The sequence below is a fragment of the Cloeon dipterum genome, chromosome 4, assembly GCF_949628265.1.
Source record: "Cloeon dipterum chromosome 4, ieCloDipt1.1, whole genome shotgun sequence".
Lineage (NCBI taxonomy): Eukaryota > Metazoa > Arthropoda > Insecta > Ephemeroptera > Baetidae > Cloeon > Cloeon dipterum.
In genome coordinates, this window is record NC_088789.1 from 17,123,662 (window position 1) to 17,148,163 (window position 24,502).

At 40.9% G+C, this 24,502-nt stretch overlaps 4 protein-coding genes across 11 annotated transcripts; 2 read left to right on the forward strand and 2 right to left on the reverse strand.

Moving 5' to 3' along the window:
- The first annotated feature begins 30 nt into the window (after window positions 1-30).
- On the forward strand, window positions 31-6,447 carry LOC135942609 (transmembrane channel-like protein 7). The gene is made up of 6 exons (XM_065488811.1): window positions 31-309; window positions 869-1,137; window positions 1,730-1,864; window positions 1,923-2,026; window positions 2,572-4,023; window positions 4,947-6,447. Exons 2-6 carry the CDS (start codon window positions 915-917, stop codon window positions 5,427-5,429), a joined length of 2,397 nt encoding a protein of 798 aa, XP_065344883.1. The 5' UTR covers window positions 31-309; window positions 869-914; the 3' UTR covers window positions 5,430-6,447.
- Window positions 6,448-6,456: 9 nt separating this feature from the next.
- Window positions 6,457-11,379, reverse strand: Sply (Sphingosine-1-phosphate lyase). Of its 2 annotated transcripts, none has more exons than XM_065488822.1 (11): window positions 11,223-11,379; window positions 10,781-10,952; window positions 10,501-10,716; window positions 10,234-10,442; window positions 9,937-10,173; window positions 8,694-8,906; window positions 7,662-7,900; window positions 7,462-7,608; window positions 7,283-7,403; window positions 7,062-7,197; window positions 6,457-6,631 (listed from the first exon to the last, which is right to left on the reverse strand). In XM_065488822.1, the coding sequence occupies exons 2-11, from the start codon at window positions 10,932-10,934 to the stop codon at window positions 6,564-6,566; spliced, it is 1,740 nt and encodes a 579-aa protein (XP_065344894.1). In that variant the 5' UTR covers window positions 10,935-10,952; window positions 11,223-11,379; the 3' UTR covers window positions 6,457-6,563. The 2 variants fall into 2 exon arrangements, with proteins under 2 accessions (XP_065344894.1, XP_065344895.1); XM_065488823.1 differs by lacking the exon at window positions 11,223-11,379 and adding an exon at window positions 11,040-11,055.
- Window positions 11,380-11,673: 294 nt separating this feature from the next.
- sky (GTPase-activating protein skywalker) lies at window positions 11,674-18,752 on the forward strand. Of its 7 annotated transcripts, none has more exons than XM_065488814.1 (12): window positions 11,674-11,815; window positions 12,226-12,427; window positions 12,484-12,631; window positions 12,689-12,877; window positions 12,927-13,054; window positions 13,105-13,218; window positions 14,334-14,507; window positions 15,219-15,446; window positions 15,553-15,639; window positions 17,255-17,413; window positions 17,470-17,717; window positions 17,803-18,752. In XM_065488814.1, exons 2-12 carry the CDS (start codon window positions 12,266-12,268, stop codon window positions 17,942-17,944), a joined length of 1,779 nt encoding a protein of 592 aa, XP_065344886.1. In that variant the 5' UTR covers window positions 11,674-11,815; window positions 12,226-12,265; the 3' UTR covers window positions 17,945-18,752. The 7 variants fall into 7 exon arrangements, with proteins under 7 accessions (XP_065344886.1, XP_065344885.1, XP_065344887.1 ...); XM_065488813.1 differs by having other exon boundaries at window positions 11,744-11,815; window positions 12,188-12,427; XM_065488815.1 differs by having other exon boundaries at window positions 11,756-11,871.
- A 627-nt stretch (window positions 18,753-19,379) lies between these two features.
- Pka-C3 (Protein kinase, cAMP-dependent, catalytic subunit 3) lies at window positions 19,380-24,398 on the reverse strand. The gene is made up of 7 exons (XM_065488289.1): window positions 23,712-24,398; window positions 23,430-23,649; window positions 21,873-22,136; window positions 21,724-21,815; window positions 21,295-21,476; window positions 20,415-20,492; window positions 19,380-20,354 (listed from the first exon to the last, which is right to left on the reverse strand). The coding sequence occupies exons 1-7, from the start codon at window positions 23,827-23,829 to the stop codon at window positions 20,229-20,231; spliced, it is 1,080 nt and encodes a 359-aa protein (XP_065344361.1). The 5' UTR covers window positions 23,830-24,398; the 3' UTR covers window positions 19,380-20,228.
- Between the last annotated feature and the right edge of the window lie 104 nt (window positions 24,399-24,502).

Here is a 24,502-nt window from a genome sequence, read left to right on the forward strand (position 1 = left end):
TGGCACTTCCTCGCACGAGCGGCATCTCGGCAACCCGCCGCCCATAGCGCTGCCTGCCCACCGTGCTGCCTTGCCTGGGCGACGGATGAGAGCCGCCGAGGAGAGGAGCCGAGATCATTCGGCAATCCTACTGCTGGTGCTGGTTCCGCCCTTGCCTGCAGAGCAGAGACCATGAGTGTTGTTTCGACGTCGTGAGGGGACTTTCGGACGTCCGGAGGTCTGCCGCAGGATGAGCAGGCACCTCGGAAATCGCAAGGTCGCTCGCAGCCGCCTCTTGACCCTCTTCTAAGGCCAGCGAAGCCAAAGAAGGTAATTTGTCGCTGCGGTTTCTCGTGTGTTTATACGGATATGGTGCCCCTGAAGGACAAATGAATTCATGGGACTGATTTTAATAATTTTCCACTGCCCTTGGCGATGGCTATGGAATGAACTTTACGCATCAATCAACTGATTTCATAGCCTTTTTAAACCGCTCCGTACTGTAATGTTGCAATGTATATGTAATAGAATTTTGATTTTTATAGAATCTTTGGTTAAATTTCTTAAAAGGTGATTATACATATATAGAGACAAAGGGTTAATTTTGGTAATTAAAAAAAAACATGTAAAAGATTAAAAATGAAAACAAAAAGGATTTAATTATTTTTTTATTGTTAGTTATTTTTGCAATATATGATTGTGGTTTTATCGATATTTGATAGCATTTCATCTTGAGTAGACCGTTCATAAATATTAATTAATTAATTAAATAAATAAATCATTGTTTTTATCGTTTTGATCACACAATAAATCTTGCCTGGCCAATTTATGTTTAAAATTTTGTGCACATCATTTAAAATAATAATTGAAAATTAAATGGCAATTTCAGTTAGCAAAACCTAAGTTATCCACGAGGCGGATAAATACAAAGCAGGATGTCTGGGAGTGGCGGCGCCGACCGGAAAAGCAAGAAGGGCAACAGGGCGCAGGTCTGGGAGGAGGCGGGCGGAGAGTTTTACCAGGAGAGCTACCCTGGGGCGACGACCTCCACCTCCAACGAGAATGCAGACACGGCTGACGCTGCTGCTCACAGGGACGCAGCAGCACACCTGGCCACCATGCTGCCCAGCAAGCAAGCGCAGCACACAATGGGAAAAGGTTTGACATTGCACAAAATCTCAAAATTGCTTTTTTTAAAACACAGTTTTTGCTTTAAAGAGTTAAAATTTGCTGCGTAGACAAAGTTCAATGAGACAAATCGATTGGTAGTTCAGTGTTGACGTTACGGCGAAAAAAAATTATAAAGCGTCTAGTTCCAGGGTTTGTGAGTTTTCAAGGGTTTGTCGTAGAGACTAAAACTATGAACACATTCTGAAAGCTGATGAAATTTCCTACATACTGACGAAAAAAATTTCTTGCATAATTATTTATACCCGTAAAATTAATGATAGTTAAAGACATAAAAATCGAGGAAAATAATTTTAATAATTGATTTTTTCTTAGTAACAAAAATGGAGCTACATGACTTGGTAGTTTACTCAAAAAGTTTAAAAACGTTAACTCAAACCGTTAATAAGCTTTTTACAATAAGTTTCCCAGATTAAGTCTAAAATGAGGGACTCTTCTGGAAAGTCAAAATGACCCACCGATTGAATTATCTTGTCAAATTTATTCTACCTGCAAAAATATTATCATGATTTAATGTAAACTGGCTTCAAAAGCTGTTGTAACATGCGTATATTAATTTCAGCAACTACGCGACGGTCTCGAAATGAGGGCAAACAATCTACAAGAAAACGCACAGGAAACAGATCTCGTTTTAACACAGTGAGGAGGGAGTCTAATATAAATGACGTTCATGTGTCCGTTCTGCCAGATTTTGCAGGTATGATTTAAATTAATATCATTTCCCAGATTATTATTAATGTTTTCATCATCTACAGTTGAAAATATTCCAAATGAGGAGCGCACATGGGAGGAAATCATGCAGATTAAAGCGATGCCCGTGAACATGGCACAGAAACGGGAACTGAAAGCAAAGTTAAAGGTGAGTTGTTCATTTTTTTTATTTAAATTGGCGCTAGAGACATACAAGCTTATCAATAAAGTAGTTGAACGCCTTTTTCCTTACCTTAAAACGCTCTCCATTCTGATAGCGATGAACGGAAAACCGATTGTTTGGTCTCAATTAACTTGCAGCTGAAGAGTCGGTATATAGATTTAAAACTGCAGAAAAAATTGAAAGTTGATGTAAAGGATTTTATTTTAAAATGAAAAGATTCAAATTGGAGAAAGCATAAAAGGGAAAGCATTGACGCTGATTGGCTGATGCAACGCGCATGTCAGCAGCTCCCGCGTGATTTACAACACGTGTGAACTACATTACTGAGGTGATCTTTTGATCTTTTCATTCGCAATTAAATCGGTTTAAATCAACTTAAAATATTTTTCTGCGATTATAAATCAATAGACTGACTCTTCAGCTGCAAGTGGAAACCAAACGATCTGTTTTCTGCTCATCATTAGCCATCGACAATAGCCATTTCACATCGGGTGCCCTACCATTATGTTAATTTGATTTGGTTTTTTCAGAGTGCAACCAAGTTGCGGCTACAGGGTTTTGAGCAGCTCAAATGGCAGAGGAGGAAGTTTTGGCAGCGGTGCAAGAGCAACTGGAAGGAGTTCTACACAAAGTTGGAGCTGTGGCAGGGCAGCCTGAAGACGATTGAGGGGAACTTCGGCATCGGGGTCGTCTCCTATTTTCTGTTCGTCAAGTGGCTCATGTTTTTGAACATCATCATCTTCGCGCTGACCTTCTTCCTGATCGTGTTGCCGTCTGCGATTCTGGAGCCGGGCCAGCTGGGGCAGTGTGATCCGGCCGCTGAGGACGAGAACAACACGTCGATCGCGTGCTGCGCCGATAAGTACCAGGAATACACGTCAAGCAACAACAATTTCTTCTACGACCTCGTGCAGGGCACAGGCTGGATGGAGAAGACGCTGCTCTTCTACGGCTATTACACCAACGATATCTACACACTGAACAAGGAGTACAAACTGTTCTACGACCTGCCGTTCGCCTACCTGGTGACGGCGCTGCTCTACTTCCTCGTCAGCCTGATCGCGATCGTCAAGTCGGCGGCGCGCGGCTTCCGCGAGCGCATCATCGAGGGCGAAGGCCAGTTCTACCAGTACTGCAACCTGATCTTCGGTGGCTGGGACTTTTGCATCGACAAGCTAAAAGGCGCCGAGAACAAGCACAAGGCCATCTACAACGAAATCAAGGGCTGTCTTGAGGCCGAGCGGCTCGAGACGGAGAAGCAGAACCGCTCGAAGAAGGAGAAGTGCCAGCTGCTCTTCTCGCGTTCCATGGTCAACACGGGCATCATCGTGCTGCTGCTCGTCTCCATGGTGACCATCTACTTGGTGTTCACGCTGTCGCGGAGCCTGCTGCGCGAATACCAAAAAGCAGAGAAGCACTTTCTTCTCTTCTTCGAGTTCATGCCGTCCCTGATGATCGTCAGCCTGAACTTGCTGCTGCCGCTGCTCTTCTCCTTCCTGGTCACCTTCGAGCGCTACAGCCCCATCGTGGTCGTGCGCATCACCCTGCTGCGCACCATCTTCCTGCGGCTGTCCTCGTTGGGTGTGCTCGGCGCCTCAATCTACCGGTTGGTGTCATGCGACCGTAAGAACGGCTGCAACTGCGAGGAGGAGGTGCCGCTCTGCTGGGAGACATATGTCGGCCAGCAGTTCTACAAGCTGGCCGTGACCAACGCCCTCACAGGCATCGCGGTCACCTTCTTCGTCAACTTCCCCAGGGCAATGCTGGCCAAGCACTTTGAAAACTGCCGCTTCCTCAAGTTCATCGGCGAGCAGCAGTTCGAGCTGCCAAACCATGTGCTCGACGTTGTCTACAGCCAGACGCTCTGCTGGATCGGCAGCTTCTATTCGCCCTTGCTGCCGGCCTTTGCCGTCATCCACTGCTTTCTCACTTTCTACGTGAAAAAGTTCGCCTGCCTCATCAACAGCAGACCACCGTCGCAGGTAATCGAAATTTTAAAATTTATTCTTCAGTTTTTCTTCTAAATTTGTCTAGACCATAATTTTATTACAAGGCTTAGATTGAAAACTTAGATGCTAGTTTAGAGTGTATCTGGGACATTCTTGATTGTTCATACGCTTTTTCTGTCAGGTTAAAGGCTTAAAACCTGCATTTTTTCTAAGGGGTGAAAAAGCTTTCTTTAGGGGAGGCACCACGACAGCTAATTTAGTTATTTAGGGCAGGTTAATTCATCACAAGTTGGTTTTGCAAATCGGACACAGAAGTCGAGATAAGCTGGCTGGGAATCTCCCGGGGAGTTTCCCAAACTTGCAGTGCATGGGTTTTTTGCGGTTTTTATCCCAGTTTCGTGCGGTTTATTGCACTTAGTGTGAAAAACTTTAAATTTACCAGTTTTACCATTAAAACATATGTTAAACGCTATCTTAAAATTTGGGGTTCCCAGCGTGTAGTATTTTTAAAATATTTTTTTCGTGAAAAAATATCTTAAACAAATTTAATTAAAATTTCGCCTGGAAAAGTAGGCAAGAGAGCTGAAAAGGCAAAAATCAATAGCTTCAAAATTTGTTTGCTAAAAAAACGGGGAAAATAGTCGCAAAAAATGTGCCAATAACCGCCAAATGGATCTGCAAAAACACAATTTATTTTCATGCCCGGACCTGCGAGATTTAGAGAGAAATGCTGTTTTTTTGCAACCCTGCTTTTTGTGATTACCTCAAACAGAACCAAAGTTATAGAACACTGAAAAATATCGCTTTTTTATAAAAAATCAACCTTTAGGGTTCATCCTAGGTCCCACCAAATTTCATTAATATCTGAAGACCCCATGCCAAGGGGTTCGGGTCTATTTAGAAAATGCCCAAAGCATTCCCACATCGTCTAATAATTTTGAAAACTCGATTTGCAGGTTTACAGGACATCGCGGTCCAACTACATGTTCATGGCGGTGCTGCTGATTTCTTTCGTGGCGGCGGCGATCGCGGTGGGCTACTCGTTGGCCGAGGTGAAGCCGTCGCGCGCGTGCGGCCCCTTCAAAGGCGACGAACCCGTGTGGAACACCGTGAAGCTGTCGTTCGCCAAGCTGCCGTCGTGGATCCAGGGGTTCGCCTTCTTCCTCGGCACGGCCGGCTTCACGATGCCGACCATTGTGATCCTTCTGTTGGCCCTGTACTACTACAACGCGGTCACCGCCGCCAACAGGCAGATGGTGCTGGTGCTGCGTCGGCAACTCGTGCTTGAGGGCCACGACAAGCAGTTCCTGCTCAGTCGGCTCAGCACCATCATCAAGCAGCAGCAGCAGGAGAGGCTCAAGAACGCTATCCCACCACCACCCTCAGAGTTTGACACTCTGCTCCCACCGCCGCCCCCAGAAGTCATGAATAGCAGTTGAAAATGCCAAAGAGATGATGTTTTGTTTTATGAATGATGAACGAGTGCAGATGCACTTACCTCACTCACACGCGGACACACAAGTTAACACAGTGTTTATCAGAGAAGCTGTAGAGAGAGCGTAGTAGGGGAATCTTCTTAAATTTGTCGTCCATACTGACGTCTTATGATTTGAACAATTCTTTATGAGATAAAAAGCGTTTTTGGACGGATTTTTAAGATGCTTAAAATTTTAGCTGAAAGTATTAAGTGAGAGGATAATATGGGAGTCAGAGGTTGAAAACTGTTGATCTGTATTTATGTATTTAAAAATCTCGAAAATTAGTGTGCAAACTGAAAAGATAGACTATTTTAACCTCTCGCGCAGTAATTTCAAGATTTGGTTTTAGCTTAAATTTTGAAATTTTAAAAATCCGTCTAACCGCTACTCAAACTCTCGTGGAATTTTTGTCTGAATCTCTCGTTTTGACAGATCAGTTAAAACTATTTGTTATGTGATCTTTCTGTTACTGATAAAATAGTCGAACAAACCGTTAAATTTGTACTGCAAATCTAGTCGCATCAATACCAGTTAATTGAATGCATACGCGCCAAAATCAGTGCAATAGCGAGTTAAATATATTTATTGTGTACACAATTATTGCATCTCTAGGTGATATATTATCACGTAAAATTTGTAGTCCTTACTAACGCTGATCATAGTGCACGAACGTCGGCTGACCAGTGATCTGTAATTTGTGTTATTTGTCACACATTTTATATATGACAAGGCGTAGATGCGCGTATCTATGCCAATTTTGCATGTGTATCTCATGACGTAATTATATTCATCTCAGTCGCGCAAATTATCGTATTGCTGTTAATTTAAGTGCATCACACCATCGCAATCTCAACTTGAAATTGTCATGTCTCAGTGTCACAGAAAATCTGAATTAATTTGACGAAAAACTAGTGAATACAACATCAACTTTCCAATCATAATTAAACAATAAAGGATTTAATACGATTATACACAAACACTTTGGATGTTTCTTTTTAATTCAAATTTTTAATAGGAAAATAATAGATAAAATAGATCACAACATATTGAAGTTGTAAAATGACACAAGAATCCCAGAGGAATGGTTGGGGAAAATTATTTTTTCCAGTCTGGCTTGAGAATCACATCTGATTCAGAGTCTAAGTCGTTGATCTTACCATTTGCTGTAAGAATGAAAGTAAGCTTTTAATTGCGTAAATTACTGCGAAAATATGACACATACAGGAAAAGCCAGAAGGATATAATTGATAATTATTCAGCTTGATAAGGCACAGTGCAATCGAATAAGTTGCATTTGATAAAAGCTCTATGAAAACAGGAGCACAAGCCAACAATGATAGATTTATGCAAAGTGCTCTACAGTTACGAATAACATTTACTTGGTTCACACAGCTTAGCTACTGAATAAAAAATTCTCACTCTTTTTAAACAGGCACTCGTGTTTGTCATAAACGTTTGAGTGTGAACTTATAAATTTCTCTCCTGACTTGGCAGAATTTTTTGTGGGGCCTAATTTTGGCGTGCCTAGTCGGCGTGCAACGAGCTGTGCGTATTAATTAGAAACTCGACTCAAACTGAATATGTCTTAAACACCATTTTGCAGCTCGTTGGTCAAAAAGCGGTGTGGCCTGCTGCTGTCCGTGTATAGCATCGACTCCAGGAAGAGTCTGGTGAATTCTCTCACGATTGAACGGTCAGGAATGCTGGCCGCAGTGCCATACAGCGCCAACTGGATTGAATTAACGTGTTAGTCCAATTTTTTATTAAAAGACTCGGTCTAAAATTAAATAAAAGTGCTACTTTAACTAAAGTACCTTTTCTCCAAGGTCGGTGGGTGGATTTTTGACAAGGTCCTGCACGATTGTCTTTACGTCGTCGATGAAGCGATCAGCCACGCCGGGACGGGTCAGCATGTGAGTCACAGCGATGTGAACGCTACAAGAAATAAAACATTCACGCAATGAACAACTAGCGCAATGATATAAGAAATTACGCTGGCGGACTTTGGAGGGGGTTGAGGTTCCAACCTTTCTTGGTCAGACCTTCCAGCAAATGATAAACGTGGAATTTGTCGGAACCAATGGCCACAACTGACGTGGCGGGTTTTCCAAACACAAACACTCCGTCTAGAGCATTCACCCTGAAATGCGAATTTAGTTTCTTGAAGCAGAGTTGAATTAGGAAAGAACCTACTCATTTTCGATGCGCCTGGCAACCTCGATGATTTTTTTCGTCGCTTCCACGTATCCTTCCATGCCAAAACGCAGCATCGTAGCCCAACAGGCTGCAATGTTGCCTCCAGGGCGAGAGCCACTGACAGTTGGAGAGCCGTAGACACCTCCAGGCCAGTCAGGGGCAGTGCTGAACTGGGCGTGCAGGTACTTTGAATGACTATACAATATCACAGACGATCCTTTTGGTGTGAATCCGTACTAGAAAAAAATAGCCTTCATTATATCATTATTTATTCTTACCAACAACATAATACAATAAAGAAATTATTAATGCTTATTATTTACAATGAAATCCTTAGGATTTGACGTCATTTATTTTGAAGGATTAATAATAGTAATGATTTGGATTTGAAAAATATGGGGAATTTTAAGAATAATAATAATCTTTATTTGACTTTTATATCGCCCAAATTTTTTAAATTATTGTTATAGTTCAATTTAGCTATAATTTGGTTTGTACACACAATTGAATGAGACAAATCGATCAATGGGTTAATTTTGACTTTCTTAACGACATGAAACCTGGTAGTCAGCACAGATTAATTCAATTCAATTCGTTTTTATTTCTCCAAACTTACTCGTTATTAAAGCATTTGGTCGAACGGGTCGAACCGTTAATGAGCCATTAGCCAAATTCCTGGCAAAAGTCTAAAATCTAGAGACTTTCCCGGAAACACGAAAATAAATCATTGTTTGATTAGTCTTGTCTAGTAAAAATAAATAAGGTTTATTCTCTCATTTCTCATAAGCTGTAAACTCCCATAACTAAGCTTCAATCAAAATGATAAATCTGCTGGATTAAAAATTAAATCTTTATCATTGTTCTTCACAAAAGATGGAATCGTATTGCATAAAATTGTTCCCATAAGCACCGTGTGATAAGATATGCGGAATTCACGCTGTGAGTGCAAGTTAATTATAGCTGCGCAGGGTCGTTGGGTACATCAATCTGTTGACACGAACAAGAGGTGCAAATTGATAACATTCGTACCTTGTGGGTGTCCGCAGAGATGCTCGTGACTCCTGGTACAGCAAAATCGAACCCATGGTCAAGGGGGTAGCCAGCTTTCGCCATGAAAGCAGCGACGAATCCGCCCAGACAGGCATCTACGTGGACAGGAATGTTCTTTTTGATACCGAGCGCAGCAATCTGCGGAATCGGGTCAATCGTTCCATATGGGTAGTTCGGAGCAGAAGCGATCAGCTAAAATTTAAACATAAAATATTATTTTTTTAAAGCTCAATATCTAATCTAATTAAGCTCCTCCAACAGTTATTTTAACCAAATAGGAAAATATCGGTTTATTTATTTCTTTGATAAAAACAATTTTCGTCAAACTATAACAGCTACACAGCTCACTGTTTTTCAGGAGCAAACAATAATTATTATTGATGAACAGTTAGCTACGATATTCTTAAAACATTAATTAAATCAGAACATTAATTAATGATGGTTATGAAATTCAAGTTCAACAGACGACCTCTTCCATTTTTTGAAATGTAACCAAGCATCTCATTTATAAATGGGGGTTTCTACGAGAATTGACCAATTTTTATTTTTTTTGAGTACCATCCTGATTTTTTTTGGTATGTTTTTAACGTGGTATAGAGTCGTCGAAAAAACCAAGTTTGCCAGAAAAATCTGGATAAATGGGCCTCTCGACGTTTACTACAATGAGAATAACTGAAGTTCAAATTATGCTGAAATATTTAACTTCGTGTCAAAAAAATTAATAGAAGTTAATATTTAATTAATATCTATGAAACGGCATTTTAGACTGTTTGATAAAATGCTGCCCTGACTAGAATATAATATGACTCCTAGAAATTATCAGGGCGGGGAATTTTAAATTATTGAGATACTTAAGGTCAAAGGAATAAGGGTATTTTTTAGCTCAGGCAAATTTTGAAAACCCCCACAATTGGACGTTTGGTTAATTTTGACCTGCGGGACATACAGAGGGTCAACCCTTGAAGTCAGACAAGACCAACGTAACAGGTAAAAATTGTACTAAGGCGTCAGGGTAACCCTCAAGCTGTCAATATAATATAATTCCTGTACGTGGTCACTTTCTTGACGCCTGACAGGCTCTGCATTGTTTTGATTTGCAGTATTTCCACACCTTTGTCACCAAATCACGAGATTTCAAATTATGTGCAATTTGACCCTTCGAACAGGCCGCTCAGGAAATGCCAATATGAATGAAAAACTCACCACCAAAATGAAAACTCACCACAATAGTGTTGCTCGTAATATATTTGGCCATCTTTTTGGGATCGACAATCATTGTTTTTGGGTCAACAGGAACGAATCGCAGTCTGATCCCAAAGTACTGGGATGCCTTGTTAAAAGCTGGGTGGGCAGTCATAGGCAGAACAGCCTCTGGTTCAGAGATGTTCTTCATGTCCAGGGCAAAGTCCCTGTAGGCCTTCATGGCCATCAGGATTGATTCAGTTCCTCCAGATGTCATCTACAAAAGGCACGGAGTAAAGAAAGTGAGTCAAAAATTTCATATTTGGTGCATCCTTACAGAACCACATGAGTCTTTGCCTCCGTGGAAAAGGTTGCAGACCATCCTGACAACCTCTCCTTCCATCTTGCAGACTCCAGGGAACACTTCAGGGTGCAGCGGATTTGTGTAAGAGGCAAGTCCGTACACCCTGGCGACGAGATCACACAGACTCTTGTCATGGAAATAGACAGCGCCTGACACAAAGCCCGACTCCCAATCATATTCGCCTGGAAGGTTCGCATAACCCAAATTATTTCTGGATTTTGATTAGCCGAATTCACGTACCTAATTCGAGGTAGGTGGCAACTTCCTTTGTAATGACTTCATCTCCCAGCCCCTTCTCAGGGAGTCTGATTACGTAACCCACTCCTTTTGTCCGCTTGTCGACATCTCTGTAGAAGCTTTCTCGGATTTTTGCAAGCTCGTCTTCTATTTTATTGCCGATTGCTGGAATCTTTCTCAAGAGCTTGAAGAACTTAACCTTCATACGGTCTTGAATATCTGACAAAATAATTAAAAACACTCAGCTTGTTATTTTGGAAAATAGATAGATAGGAAAAAATACTTTCTCGGTTTCTGATGGCCTGCACTAGATAAACCGCGGTGACAGACACTCCAGTGGTCGCCACACAGACGTAAAACGCATCTTTTCCAGCGAAATAGCTGTTGACACCCGACCTGACGCTGTCTATCGACTCCTTCACAACGGAGAGGGCCATTTTCACCCCCGTAGACGACTGGAAAGGAAGAGAGGATTTGTATAAAGATGGGGAACACACTGCCAGTCAGACTCTCGGAGATAACAAGGAAAGAAAAGACAGAACCTCGGAGCACAAGGACTAACAATAAGTATGTACTATGAACGCGAGTTTTTAATCTTTTGCATCACGTGACACGTTATGTAGATAATGTTTGTATTTTGCTTAATATATTTTGTTGTCTTTCAATGTCAACAGACCGCGACGTTTAACGCGGCACGTTATCAATGGCCATGTAAACTGATCTACCTGTTGTGCTCGTTCAAAATTTTGACAGTCCGTGTTGATTGCTCGACACCCGTACAGCTACGCACTACTCTTCTCGCATACTCGCAGCAGGAATTGCCTGATAAAAGATTGCAGTGTTTGTTGCCTTCCTGAATAGCCCCTGGTTAGTCACTCACGTTCACGTGGACGAGCTAAGAAAAGAAATTCTGCGGCCACTCACCGATGGCAGGTCGAACGCTGTGTTTTCAGCCTAGTCCTAGTTTTTACTGCCGATCCTCCATCATGACTATTTGTAGAGGTGGGAGAAATAGAGGCAAGATTTTACATTGGCTGCCTTTTATTAGCTGAAATCAGCGCTTTACCTGCCATCGGTGAGTGGCTGCAGAATTTCTTAACTTGCAAAAGCCCGCGCCGTAAGTGAGCAGAGGCTGGTCCGGAATTGAAATGATTGCTGGTAACGCCCACTACTTGACATTCCACCCAATCAGGAAGCGTTTTTTACGGTCACCAAAGAGCTGCTAGCTCTCTTCTCCTCTCCTGTGTTTTGCAATCAGCTGGGACTGATGAAATAATACGAAAGAACAGGTTTTAGCAGTTTGCTTTCATTGTCCAAGGTTTGTTGTGTGACGGCTCTACGCCGTTTTGCTATTTGAACGTGCAGCGTAAATGAGTGATTATTATTGATTTTCTTCCGGCTGTTGCGCTTTGATGGTCAATTTAAATTGAAATCTACTTTTATTACGGTTGATGCTCAAAATCTGTTACACAATTTTCTGCTCGTTTGTCTCTAATACAATATAATGTAATCGATGCTGATGATTACGATCTTGAGTTTGTTTTTCGACATTCATGGTGTATGGGGAATTTATGTAATGAATTTTCCAATTGAGTGATCATGATCACCGCAGACCGCTGCGGTCGCATGAGCGAAACGAAACCTGTTTGATGTGTAACAGATCATGACTTTGTGCACGCTTCCTTTTCAGTGTTGTCTTGAGCCTTCAACTGACTAGAGCTGTTTTAGGAAATGCGTCCAAGGAGCACGTAGACCATCGACGACTCCAATGAAGATGCATTCTAGTCAGGTTGAAGAGGTCTGTTTCGGTTTTAGTTCGTACGTCAACGTCGAAAATATTCCCAATTTGACTGACGCAAACGAAGAAAACGTAATCGGCAAGACTTTTGAGGAGGTTAAGGCAGTCCTCAAGACCAAGAAAGAGAGAGATGTAAGTTTTTCCACACTTACTTGCCTTGACAATTTTAAAATTCTTCTGAATCTCAGGCAAAATTATTGCTCAGAGAGAATGCCTGGCATATCACCGACAAAGTTCGATCCAAGCTGTGGCCTTTGTTGTGCCAAAAGCTTGGTACCGAAGATGTCAACGAAACGTTTTACGGGGAAACAGTCACTATGATCTTTGGAACTAAAGGTTAGTCTTGCCCTCAAGGCGATTGGGCTTTTGAATGAGAGTTTATTCCTGTTTCAGATCTCCCCAACAGACCAATGATCCTGCCTCAGTTTGTGGAGCAGTCACACTGCCATAATTACTATTTAACCAGAGAAGGACACAAAATTACTGAGAGAGTGATCTCAGTCATCGGGTACTCCCATCCTGACGTGACCTTCAGTCCTGTCGCCTTTCCTTTGGCGGCCCTCTTTATGCACTTTATGACAGGTAACAATTATCTATGCTAGGCTGGATGTTTACTAACATTTTTCTGCAGAGGAAGAATGCTATGCAAGCATGACAAACATCTTGAAGTGCAAAAAACCGCTAGTTTTCATCACTCAAACAAAACTGCACTACGAGGTCACCTGGCAGACGTGCTTGGTTTTGGCTAAAAAGTTTATTGTGAGTGAATATTTTTTACCGAGGATATTTCCGTGACATTTTGATCATAGAAAAACGCCGTTATAAGTCTTCAAAAGCAATTCGGCGGCAACCAGTCTGAGGTGGAGCTGCTCTTTAGTGATTGTCTTTGGTGGATATTCAATGGAATTCCTTTGCAGCACTTGGTAAATATATCTAATTTACTAAGCTATGCAATATTCATTAGTGCGTGTTTTGGAAATTACTATAAATATTATATTGTTTTCTATTTTCTATTAGTAATTCTCTTAATTGTGTGTAATGGATTTTGCTAAATTGTAGACATGGAATTTTTTCTGGCCACACTGCTTATTTAAATTGAAATTAATGAGTCTGGAGAGTCAAAATCGATATTTTCAGGAGGGAAAGGATTAAAATTTGATTTGCTTGGCGTGGTTGGGTTTTAGCTGTGAGCATTAAATAGAATTTAAAGACTCTTTCAAAGCCCAAGGGACGATTGCTTATACCAGAAACAAAAAATAATAATACTCATATTACTTATTTATTTTTTCAACTTTTTATTTATAATTTATTCATCCAGCAATTTGGACTAAAGTGACAAAATGTAATAATGACACGCTGCATCTGTGCCATCACTTAGGGCTAAGGCTAGAAAATTAAGTTGACTGGTTATGTTCTTTCATGGTAACAGTTTTAATTTTAATGTTATAAATTGTCAAAACCCGTCTGTATTATGAACACATGGTGGCACATCAAATTACTTAATTCTTTTGCCTATTGCTTGATTTTGAGACATAGCAATATTTTATGATGGTTTTCTAGATCAATATGTTTTATTTTTATTTTAATCAGTTGCTTTGCGATTTATGGACCTGCAAGGAAAGAGCACCTTGTTATCCGAACATTATGGTGTTTCTCACTAACGAAGAGATGAAAATTTGCCAAAAGAATATTATTTGCCATTATTTATGATTATGCAATTTAAAAGTGCAAATTTTGTGATTTTTTTTTTAAATCGCTTTTAAAATGGTTTGATTTCAATACACAGAGAGTCGATTTAAATCATGTGCAGTTTTGATTCTGATGCAAAATGTTTAAAATTTTATAACAGCAAAAAGTGCTCTGGGAAAATCGCCTGCAAAAATAGCGTCTTATCATTTTTTCGCTAGCGTTCTTGTCTTTCTACTCATCTGTATGTTTACCTGACCTACGTACAGCATGGTGTTATTTGGCTTGGATGAGAAATAAACAAGTAGTGTATATGTAATGGCTTGCAGTAGAGTTTTAATTTTTCTTCCAGGTGAAGGTGGTCGACTGCTTCCTGATGGAGGGGATGAAGGTGCTCTACAGGGTCTCATTGGCGCTGGTGCAGCTTTTCTCGAAAATGGGCAGCAGCCCTGGTACCGAATGGGAGGAACAGTTCAACCATGGCAACTACTCGGGCGCCATGTTCACATTCTGCAGGAATTTGCCAGTAAGCTTTTTGTTTCAACCTTCGCTGCGCACATCCCGAGAGCTATGAGCTCAACGGGTTGCCATAATCCCGCCAAGCAGATTAAATGGGGCCGCAGAGGAGCTTGGGCTCAATGTTGTCATCTTTTCTCCTCGCCTTTTCTTATTGAAACGTCAGACTTTTGTCCTTAAGGCGCAGGTTTTCACCACTGATTTTCATCGGTTTTTGCCACTAAATTTTTAACAATTTCTTGCGCAAGATATGCCAGAAATAAATTTATTCCATATTTCCTCTGTGAAAATCTAAAATTTGCTGTCGAATGTGTTTGGTCAAAATTTCCTCCACAGTGCAGATTTTTTCTTTTAAATTTTCATTTGCTGCCTTAATTTCTCCAAAAATTTCTCTTTCACAATTTTTAAAGTCGAGGTAATGAGCTAATAAATAAATAGAAAATATTTTAAAACAGGCGCAAACATTGCCTACAAGAAGCTTAATTAAATTGGAAAAAAAAACGCTTTTTACAACTGCACTGCATTTTTTTGATGCGGGTTTTTAGCAACCCTGATAAGACGATGGGAAAGGTGCGGAAACTATCTAATGGCTATTCCCAGCCCGTTGAGCTTTTTTAACATTTTGAGTCTCTAAGAAAACCACCTTTTGCTATCTCTGACACTGGGCAGCCAGAATCGGTTCTAATCCCCCTAAAAAAATCGCAACCTTTTCCTCTTTCAGGTGACCCCAGCCAAGCTGCTGAAGCAGGCTTTCGGCATCCGCAACTTCAGCTCGGCAACAATGCTGAAGATGCAGGTGCGGACTGAGCTGCTGGTCAAGTCGAAGGCGTCGGCCGCTGTCACAAGCGGTCCGAACCAACTGAAGAGGGCAAGGTCGTCGGAGAACCTGCCCACCACGCAGTCGCAGGTGGAGGTGCGCATGGCCTCGCACACGCTCACCATTAAAGAGGTTGGTTCCAATTTCCCTACGCTCTTTGAGAAAATAATAAAACATCGTCGCGAGTATTAACATGAGCTTTGCCAATGCTGCTAATTTCGGATCTTGCCGTTCTCAGGGCAATTTGTCCCCTGAGCACAGAACGTCTCAGATGGGAACGTATCCCATTCAGAGTTTGCACTCTGTCATTGTGGATTTGGACCAGGCAAGTCTGGTTTGCAGAAATACGCATTGATAACGTGGATTTACGCCTTGTGTTTATTATTTACGCCCTCGGTTTTCACAATACACACGCACACAACTTACTCCACGGTGCACGAAGTTTATATTTTGTCTTTATGTATCGACTAGTGAGCTCAAGGATTTCATTCAATCGACTTATTTTTACTCTGTTCTTATTGAGTATCAAAATCCTTTACTGCTTGAATCCTCTTTTAAGTGTGCGTATGGGCTCATCAGCTTGTTTACAAGGTGAATGAACTGTAGTATAAATGATTTATTTACTAGAGATCAAACCCTGGGTTTGTTCCGCCTCAAACGTGTTCACTTGTGTAATGTTAACCTGGACATTTTTTTAAGGAAAAAGCTTTTATATTAATTTAAAAACATATTTTTTTGTTTACAGCTTAGACTCCCCTTATGGGACAAATCGAGCGATGTTTTCTTTTTTATATCCGGTATTCTCGGAATCATAAAGGCGCCTTAAAATATATTTTTAAATTTAATCATTAGCCTACACACAATCTAAGTGATTGTAAAATTTGCTGTATTTTCATTATCATTTATATTATTACATAAAAAGATTTAACGTTGATTATTAACTTTAAAATATTATGATAGTTATCTAATATACTTTTTAAGTTATAAACTCGTCACATGCGTAAAAAACAGGATTTTGTCGGAAATTAAAAAAAACCTGAATCGATTTGTTTTCTCAAGGAGAGACTGCATTCTAAATTTCATTATAATTGTTTTTTTTTTTAAATAAAATAAAAATCGCCGTAAGTTAAGTTTCTTAGCTTGGAAATGGTGCTGTAGACAATATTTATTAGTAATTATCTTCTAATTCCACGAGAGTCTACACATTTGAGGCAATGCCCGTGAGTTATTCTCACTAAATTATTAAGACGGATGGGTGGTTGACTGGAATCCATGGGCTGTGATATTTTAGTTCTTGATTTGTGTTAGCTGCAGGGGTCTCAGCGGTATTCACGAGGGTGTTAAAATATTTAGCTCCTCTTGCAATTGGTTTTGTTTTATATCTGGATTTTGGCACGAAATCAACTAAGGTGTCATTTGATGCTGACTTTTTTGTGGTGTTTGTGAGAGAGAAAGGCTCTCTTAATGCATGAACAACCTTGTTCCGTCGATTTAGAATAACATACTAGCACGTATTTTATTTAAATTGCAACACTTCATGCTAACAAAAGAACTGTTAAGTTTCGACGTTTTAGTTCTTTGTTAAGGACGTTGTGAGTGTTAAATGGTCAATCGGCAATCTGGCTTCACAATTCGATTTTGAAGCATTTCCTATGTTAAATCCCGCAAGGTTTTTACACCTTCAGAGCTCCTTAACTCGCACATTGCGTCAAATCAAGCATTTTTCTCTTGAGACATCTCATGACTCGTTAGATACTGTACGATTTAAATAATTTTGCCAAAAACTAAAACGCGGAATTCTAAAGAGCTTCCTAATAAGTGGCTAATTAAGTCGCAAGCCGTCTGAGACCTCTCGTTAGATGGAATGTTTTACAGAAAATCATCAATAATTTTGGGAAGTTGTCCCATTAAAATAAACTAAAATGTTTCCCCCCTTGCAGCTCCTGACTGTTTGGTCCTGGCTGCCGATCCGAATCACCATGTACCAGCCAGTTCTCCTGTACACGACAGAGGAGCATGGGTGCTCCTTGAAAACATTCTTCGTCCGAGTGGAGATGCACGAACCAACGATTCTGATCATCAAAACTTGCAGCGGAGATGTAATTCTCTGTCTGACTTAATTATATTTTTGTATAAATTTGCGATTTGACCTCAGATTTTTGGTGCCTACTGTTCTGCGCGCTGGGAGGAGCGGAACTTGAAAGACGACAAGGGCCTACGACAGACTTACTTTGGCACCGGAGAAACTTTTGTGTTCACCCTGAGCCCAGAGAGGCGCAAATATCAGTGGGTTGGCCTCGACCCAGAACCAAACGACTCGGATCTAAATGGGAAAGGGGAAATCAAACATTCATCTGAGCTTTTCATGGCAGCTGACAACCACATGATCACCATTGGCGGAGGGTGAGTGTATACGAAATTCTTAAAAATATTTTTAGTTCCTTGATAGCTGAAGGGCTGTATTTAAAAATTAATGACGTTTTTGCAGAGGGGGATCGGCAATTTGGATGGACGAGAACGTTCGCTTTGGCAAGACAGAGTACTGCGATACCTTCAATAACCCACCCCTGTGTCCAAAGGGAGACTTTGAGATTCAGGTGATCGAGGTGTATGGCTTTTCTGGAATATAAGTACAAAAAGAAAAATGCTTTTCAATTGCTAATAGCTGTTCGATGTTGACTCGCGAGAGAAAATAGTGTTCGCGCTTAGCTAAGAGAGTAGGCCTAAACGCAAAGACGCCAGCAAGCAAGCAATAAGCCCGCATTGAAGCAAAAGAAAAAAACTAGTCGTAAACCCATTCCTCTTGTCGATTGATAAAAGTCTGTCGGTGTCAAACGAAAAAGCTCTTCGCCACTATGTGTCTGTCAGAGGAAACAAATGAAATTTAGTTGTGATGCATTTAACTCATCGTAAATGTGTGTATTCTCTTTAAAGTGTCAGGGCCTTTAGGGGAGACGAGCCAGAGACCAAGTAGGCGCTCTTTGTAGTTTGTAGACGGAGAAGAGAAACAATTAATCATGGTTTGTCTCCAACTTTTGTCACGCTGCTCAGCCTCTGAATGTGCTCTCGTGTCACTCACGCCCATATTTATTGTCTCAGTCTGTGAAATGTACTCATTAACACGAAGTTAGTGTGTTCCTCTACTTAAGCGTAAATAAGACTTATTACATTTATTTTGTATTGAAAATAATTGATTGATTCCCTTTTGTATTATTGTTTCAACAAATGAGGTTCACGTGCTTAGCATAGTCTGCCATATATATATGTGTCAATATAATATTGTATGTATTTTAGTTTGTCAAGATTGTTCACTATAATCATCATGGGACCTCGTTACAACATGAGTGTGTAATTTTGATAAAATCGAAACATAATCAATGCGTGTGCCAGTTTAAAAGCAATTAGACTGTAACCAAATAAAGGTTGAAATGGCATCTATTTTTCTCCTTTATTTCCAATCACCCCTGCGTCTGCTATAATTATGATAAATTTGATTAAAATCGTGTATTAATAATTTGTATTGTCAACATCATCCTGGTTGTGGTAAAATTGAGCATAGCACAACAACCAAACTCAATTTTCCATGTTGAAAGAAAAGGGCAACAATGAAAATGTGAGTTTGTTGCATGCTGCCAGGATGATATACATACAATTCGCTGTGGTAGCGGCGACTACTAGTAACATCAGACAGGATAGAATTTCAATAATAGTAGAGCGAATTTTGCAACACTCGAATTTTTGTTTCATTGTAAGCGGTTACTGGCAATCGCCTCTGCCACAGCAACAAGTTTTTATTGAAAATGGGTTAAATGAAACATCCATTTTTACTCAATGAGCATGAACTACCTATATTAGAGAAACACTGCACCGCCAGTCATGTGTGACTACGCATTCAACTTTCGCTTTATTAAATTGTGCCAACAAACACGCCAACCAAATTGAATGCGGCAGACCTCCAACAAAGAGTTGTAAGCAACGTAAATACACGTGTTGTGTTTAGAAAGCCTTTTGTAACGAACTCAATTAGATTGATGTTGGTGGAGGAAAACAACATAATGAAACTAATTCTTCAGGTGAATTTAATTTTATTGGATCTCACTTTTTAAGTTTTTCAGTCCTAAACAGAGCCAATTTTTCTGTGCGAGTTGCGATTCAATTTAACTGTGGAAATATTGTCCTCTCAAAAATACAAATATACTTCTGCTCACTATTAACATTATTTATCTACCGACACATAATTACATCCAGCACATAGATTCCATAAATATATTTATATGCACAGTTCTTGCTAATACAATAAACACCATAAATAGATTATTTTCTTGTTACATACCACACGTATAATATGTATTGCAAGTGTCAGCAAATATATTATATAGTTAAGGCTGTGAAATATTGATATGCACTTCTACTGAGGCAAACGTGTTAGGTTGTAAAAATCAGACCATGTTTAACAAACGAGTTTTCAAATATTTCAGGGTCAGTAGTCGCTCTTTGTAATTAAAACTATCATACTGTCTGGTTTTTTGTGTCTCTGGTATACATGTTGTGCACTTGACGAAATTCAATACTTACACAATTTGATTTGGCTTTGATCTTTTAACCATATAAATACCTACGATGCTACCAAAATAAAAAAGTAACAAAAACAATTAGGAAAAACAATTGTATAATAAAACGTATATAACAAAACTTATACAAACTAAAAAAGAGGCAAAAAAATTGTAAAACAAACGTGTAAATGAAATGTGTTGCCGCCGACAAAAAACTAAGTAGAAATGAGGATCACTGCCCTTTTCAGGTTAAGTTACAGCTGCTTGCACTATTTCAATCAGTTTTAAGTCACATTAAATATAATGGCTTTTTGCTTTATCATCCTCCCGCAGCCTAGCAGCGATTCCTAAAATAATCTTGCTAAAAATCGTCAAATAGTTTGAGCTGAGAATCCGTGAGAGCTGGTGATTCGTCCACACTTTGCTCAGGATAGTCGTCAAAATTACTTGTATCACCTTCAGAGTCTATTTTAGGCACAATAGGGGGCTGGAATATCATTTTAGTCGGGCTGTGATTAGAACTCAAACGTTATCATTCAACACTCACCTCTAGCTTTCTACTCATCACATCTTGCCAATCAAACACTTTAAACCACCGATGCCTTTTGATGTCCTCCGCACCATTCTACAAATCACAAACTTTTAAAATACACATAGGAAGAACATCATTTTTGTTTCACTATAATATTAAGGAGCTGTAGAGGTCTCGAAATAACACATAGTTTAACGGAAAAATGTGGAGCCGTTTATCTGGAAAATCAGGGTAAATACTGGGAGGAGCGTCTTGGAGCTTACAAAATTGAGTATATCTCGAGTTCTACTGAAGCTAGAACACCAAACTTTATGCCAAAAGATGTATATTTAGACGTCCAACAACTTTATATCTGATATGTTTTTTTTAATTTTTCTAATATGAGTTTAATTTTGGTTAACTATTTTTAAATTTTGAATAATTAAAAAACGGTATATACAATTTTTTCTATGTATGGGATAAAACGTTTCTTTAAGTGTATGCGACATGCCTAAATTTTTAGAAGGGTTTTCAAGACAGGTTGAAAAACGGGTATTTTTAGCTCAAATAAGTAAATAATGAGAGCATAAAAATTCCAAGATCGGCTGATTTTTACCCTCGCAACTTGCTTGGGGTTACCCCTTAGGTCAGACAAGATAGGTGATAAATCGAATCCTGGCGTCAGGGTAGCCCTCAAGCGATTGATATTACTAATTTGCATGTGCAGCCACTTTAACGACGCCTGGCGGACCCTGTATTCATTCGATTTGCAAGACTTGCACACTGTTGGAACGGCCAAGTCAATAGCTTTCAGGATATGTGCAACTTAACCTTTTTGGAAACTACCAGGGTGCACATTAAACGTCCTGATGAGCCGAAAATCTCGTTCCTAACGTGGGGATGGTTACGTGCTTACCTTCATATTTCCCAGCCTCTTGGTCCTGTCAGCAACCAGTAACTTCTTTATCAAGTCCTTGGCTATAGGGTCTAGCGAGCGGGGCCATTCTAATTTGCAAGCGAGAATTTTCTCGTAAATCCCAAACGGATTGTCGTCGAAAAATGGAGGGTAGCCGGCTAGCATTTCATACATCAAAACACCTGAAAAAGGAATTTTATCGGGTTTCAGAAAATATTTAGTTTTTTGTTCTAATATCAACCCTTAAAAACTATCCCTTGTGGGAAATTTCAATTTTTTTCCTGAACACGAAATTGACCCACCGATCGATTTTGCCTCATTGAACAGTGTCTACACACCAAATTTCAGCTAAATTGAGCAAAAAGTGGATTTTTTAATTAAAATTATTAGCTTTTTTCTTAAAATCCCCAAAAATTGCCGAATGCTCACCTAACGCCCACCAGTCGACGGCTTTATTGTGTCCTTTACTTTGAATGATTTCAGGTGCCAGGTACTCGGGCGTTCCGCACAGAGTCCACGTTCTAAAAATAGTCACGCAAAATAGTGGTTATATTTTCGCAGTTAAGTGGGATGAGTACCTGTCCGTGAGCTTCTTGGCGAAACCAAAGTCGGTAATCTTGAGGTGACCCTCTCTGTCGAGCAGCAAGTTTTCAGGCTTTAGGTCTCGGTAGACAATGCTCTTGGAGTGCAGGTACTCGAGGGCGCTCACGATTTCCGCCGAGTAGAAGCACGCCGTTTTGGGCGAAAATCGACCCGCGTGGCGCAAGTAGGAAAAGAGCTCTCCGCCGCACACATACTCCAACAGCATGTACAACGCCTTGTTGTCATGGTGACTCCACTCCCTAAATAACACGAGCCAGCACTCATTAAAATTTTGTCGCCGTAAAACTTTTACTGGGGATATTTTTTGCCGCAATTAAAACGACCGCTAATGTGCCGCGACAACAAGCGCTAACCCAATTTTGTTTAATTGTCACACAGTCAGAGGGGCGGCTCGTGTCAAATGGAAATTGGCGCTTGAGTGAGAAGCACAAAGAAAAAAAATCAGCACCATCTGGCAGATATTTCTCCACACGACTCTCTACTCGTGTGTCTGATGTATAATTACCAGCACGCGGCGAAGGCGAGAGTTGTGTATATGTTTAAACGAGAACGGGGTGCATATAAGTTTCATGCTGGCTTCAAATATTTATTTTTAGAACCGCGACTTGTGATGTATGAGTGAGAAGTAAAAACAAGAAATAAAAATAAACTGCAAGGCACTTTCTCGATAAAACGTGATAGACGCTGTCGGCTCCACTATTCTATTTTCATAATCAAAACACGTGTCGCCAATAAGAAGGTGCGTACGAACAAACAAAACTCTGAAAGTAGCATTTTGGACCATGCCAATAATTGATTCCTGAGATTTGGCAGATGAATCACCTAGTCGAAAATTCAACACAACGAGTCGAAAATCGGTGGAAATGTAAAAACCGTGACTTTAGCGGTTCCCAAGAACGGAACGCCGGCGACCAATCAGAGGAAGGAGCGGTTCTCTGATTGGCAATTTTTGCAAGATTCAGACCAAAAAACACCAAAGTAAAGAATTTTTTGTTGTGGAATTTAATTAAAAGTTCCAAAAGAACACTGGTGAGAAAAAAGGGCTCAGCAGCGCTGCGTAAAACCAGAGACGTAGCCCTTTTCCATTTGGTCACCGGCATTCTTTTGAAACTGTTTGCTAGGATTTAAGAACGGATCCACCGATTTTCAGCCCGTCGAGTCGAATTTTTGACCACGTAATGCAACTACCAAACCTAATCGATTCGCACTTTAAAAAAAAAATGAAATTCCTGTAGTTACTGCTCTACTATTACTTGACCTTTACTTTATTAAATTGGAGTTAGTTCAGCGCCTTCGACGAGCCCCCTCAGCGGGCGGGCGAGCGTTAATCTCTTTTTTCTTCCGCCTGAATTATTAATAGCTGCTAATTTAATTGCCTCATAAGACGTGAGATTTTGGCAAGGTGAGCGGGGAGCAGGGAGGCGCGCAAATTAATTAGGCGGTCAGAATATTATGATATCAGGAGCACAAATAAGCGCAGCATCAAAAGCACTTGAACGCGTGCCAAGTGTTGTGCGGTAAAAGACACTCACAATCTGACTATGAATGGGTGGTTGATGCCAGCCAAAATCCTCTTCTCGTTTTTTACATGCTCCACCTGTTTCAGACGAATGACGTCTTTGAGCAGCAGGATTTTAAGCGCCCAGTATCGTTCGTTGGTTTTATTGTCATCGGCGGCTTGTTTACCGCTCGGACCACCGGCGGACAAGCCCTTTTCTTGGCACAGGCACACGCGGCCAAAGGTGCCGGTGCCTGAAATCGTAAATGGAGCGTTTAATCGACGCGAGACAAACGTCTTAATAAAAGCGTCAAACCTATCGTCTTGAGAATCACAAAGTCGTCGAGTGTGTGCTGATTGTTTTGGTCCCGCTGCTGCTCCTGCTGTTGCTGCTGCTGGTCGGCCGCGGCGGCGTCCAACTTGGTCGGACCCATCTCTCCGTACGGCTCAATCTGCGCTAGCGGCCGTCGTGTGCCATGATTGATGCCGACTCGGCTGTCGGAGCAGCTGTCGCACGCCTCGTATCGAGCACCAAACCAATTTAGCCTTAAGTGGGCGGCAATCAAGCACCGCGGGGGCTGCTACCCCTTTGGGCAACCCTCACAGCTCTCTCACGGTTCGGGAGAGTGCGCCGCGCCGACCGACTCGGCAGCTCCGCTCCAGCCTCCAGACAGACAGGACGGCCCAAGGGCATGGAGCTGGCCGTACCGCATCTTCATTCCCAGCCAGCCAGCAAGCAGGTGGTGGGGGGAAATTAGGTCTTCTCCCATGTTGGACCTGTGCCTACTCTCTTGATTGCTTGCTTGCTTACTTGTTGTGGCTGAAGCTCGCGGGTCGTGCCGCCAAAGAGCGCTCCGTTCGCGAATTCAATCCGGGCCCGTCGCTCTTCCGTGGCGCTAAATTACGGCACGGTTTAAAATTACAGCTCGTCCTGTGATTTGTCTTCGCTTCGGTCGCTTCGAAATGACAGGTGTCCGAGCCAAGGCAGCATTCGTGCGACCACTATACCGACTAACGAGGCCTTGTTAAGTCTAATTTACTAATAGGGTACAATTTCGTCTTGCCAGCGTATAAATAAACAAACAAATCTAATTAGATCTGACTAAA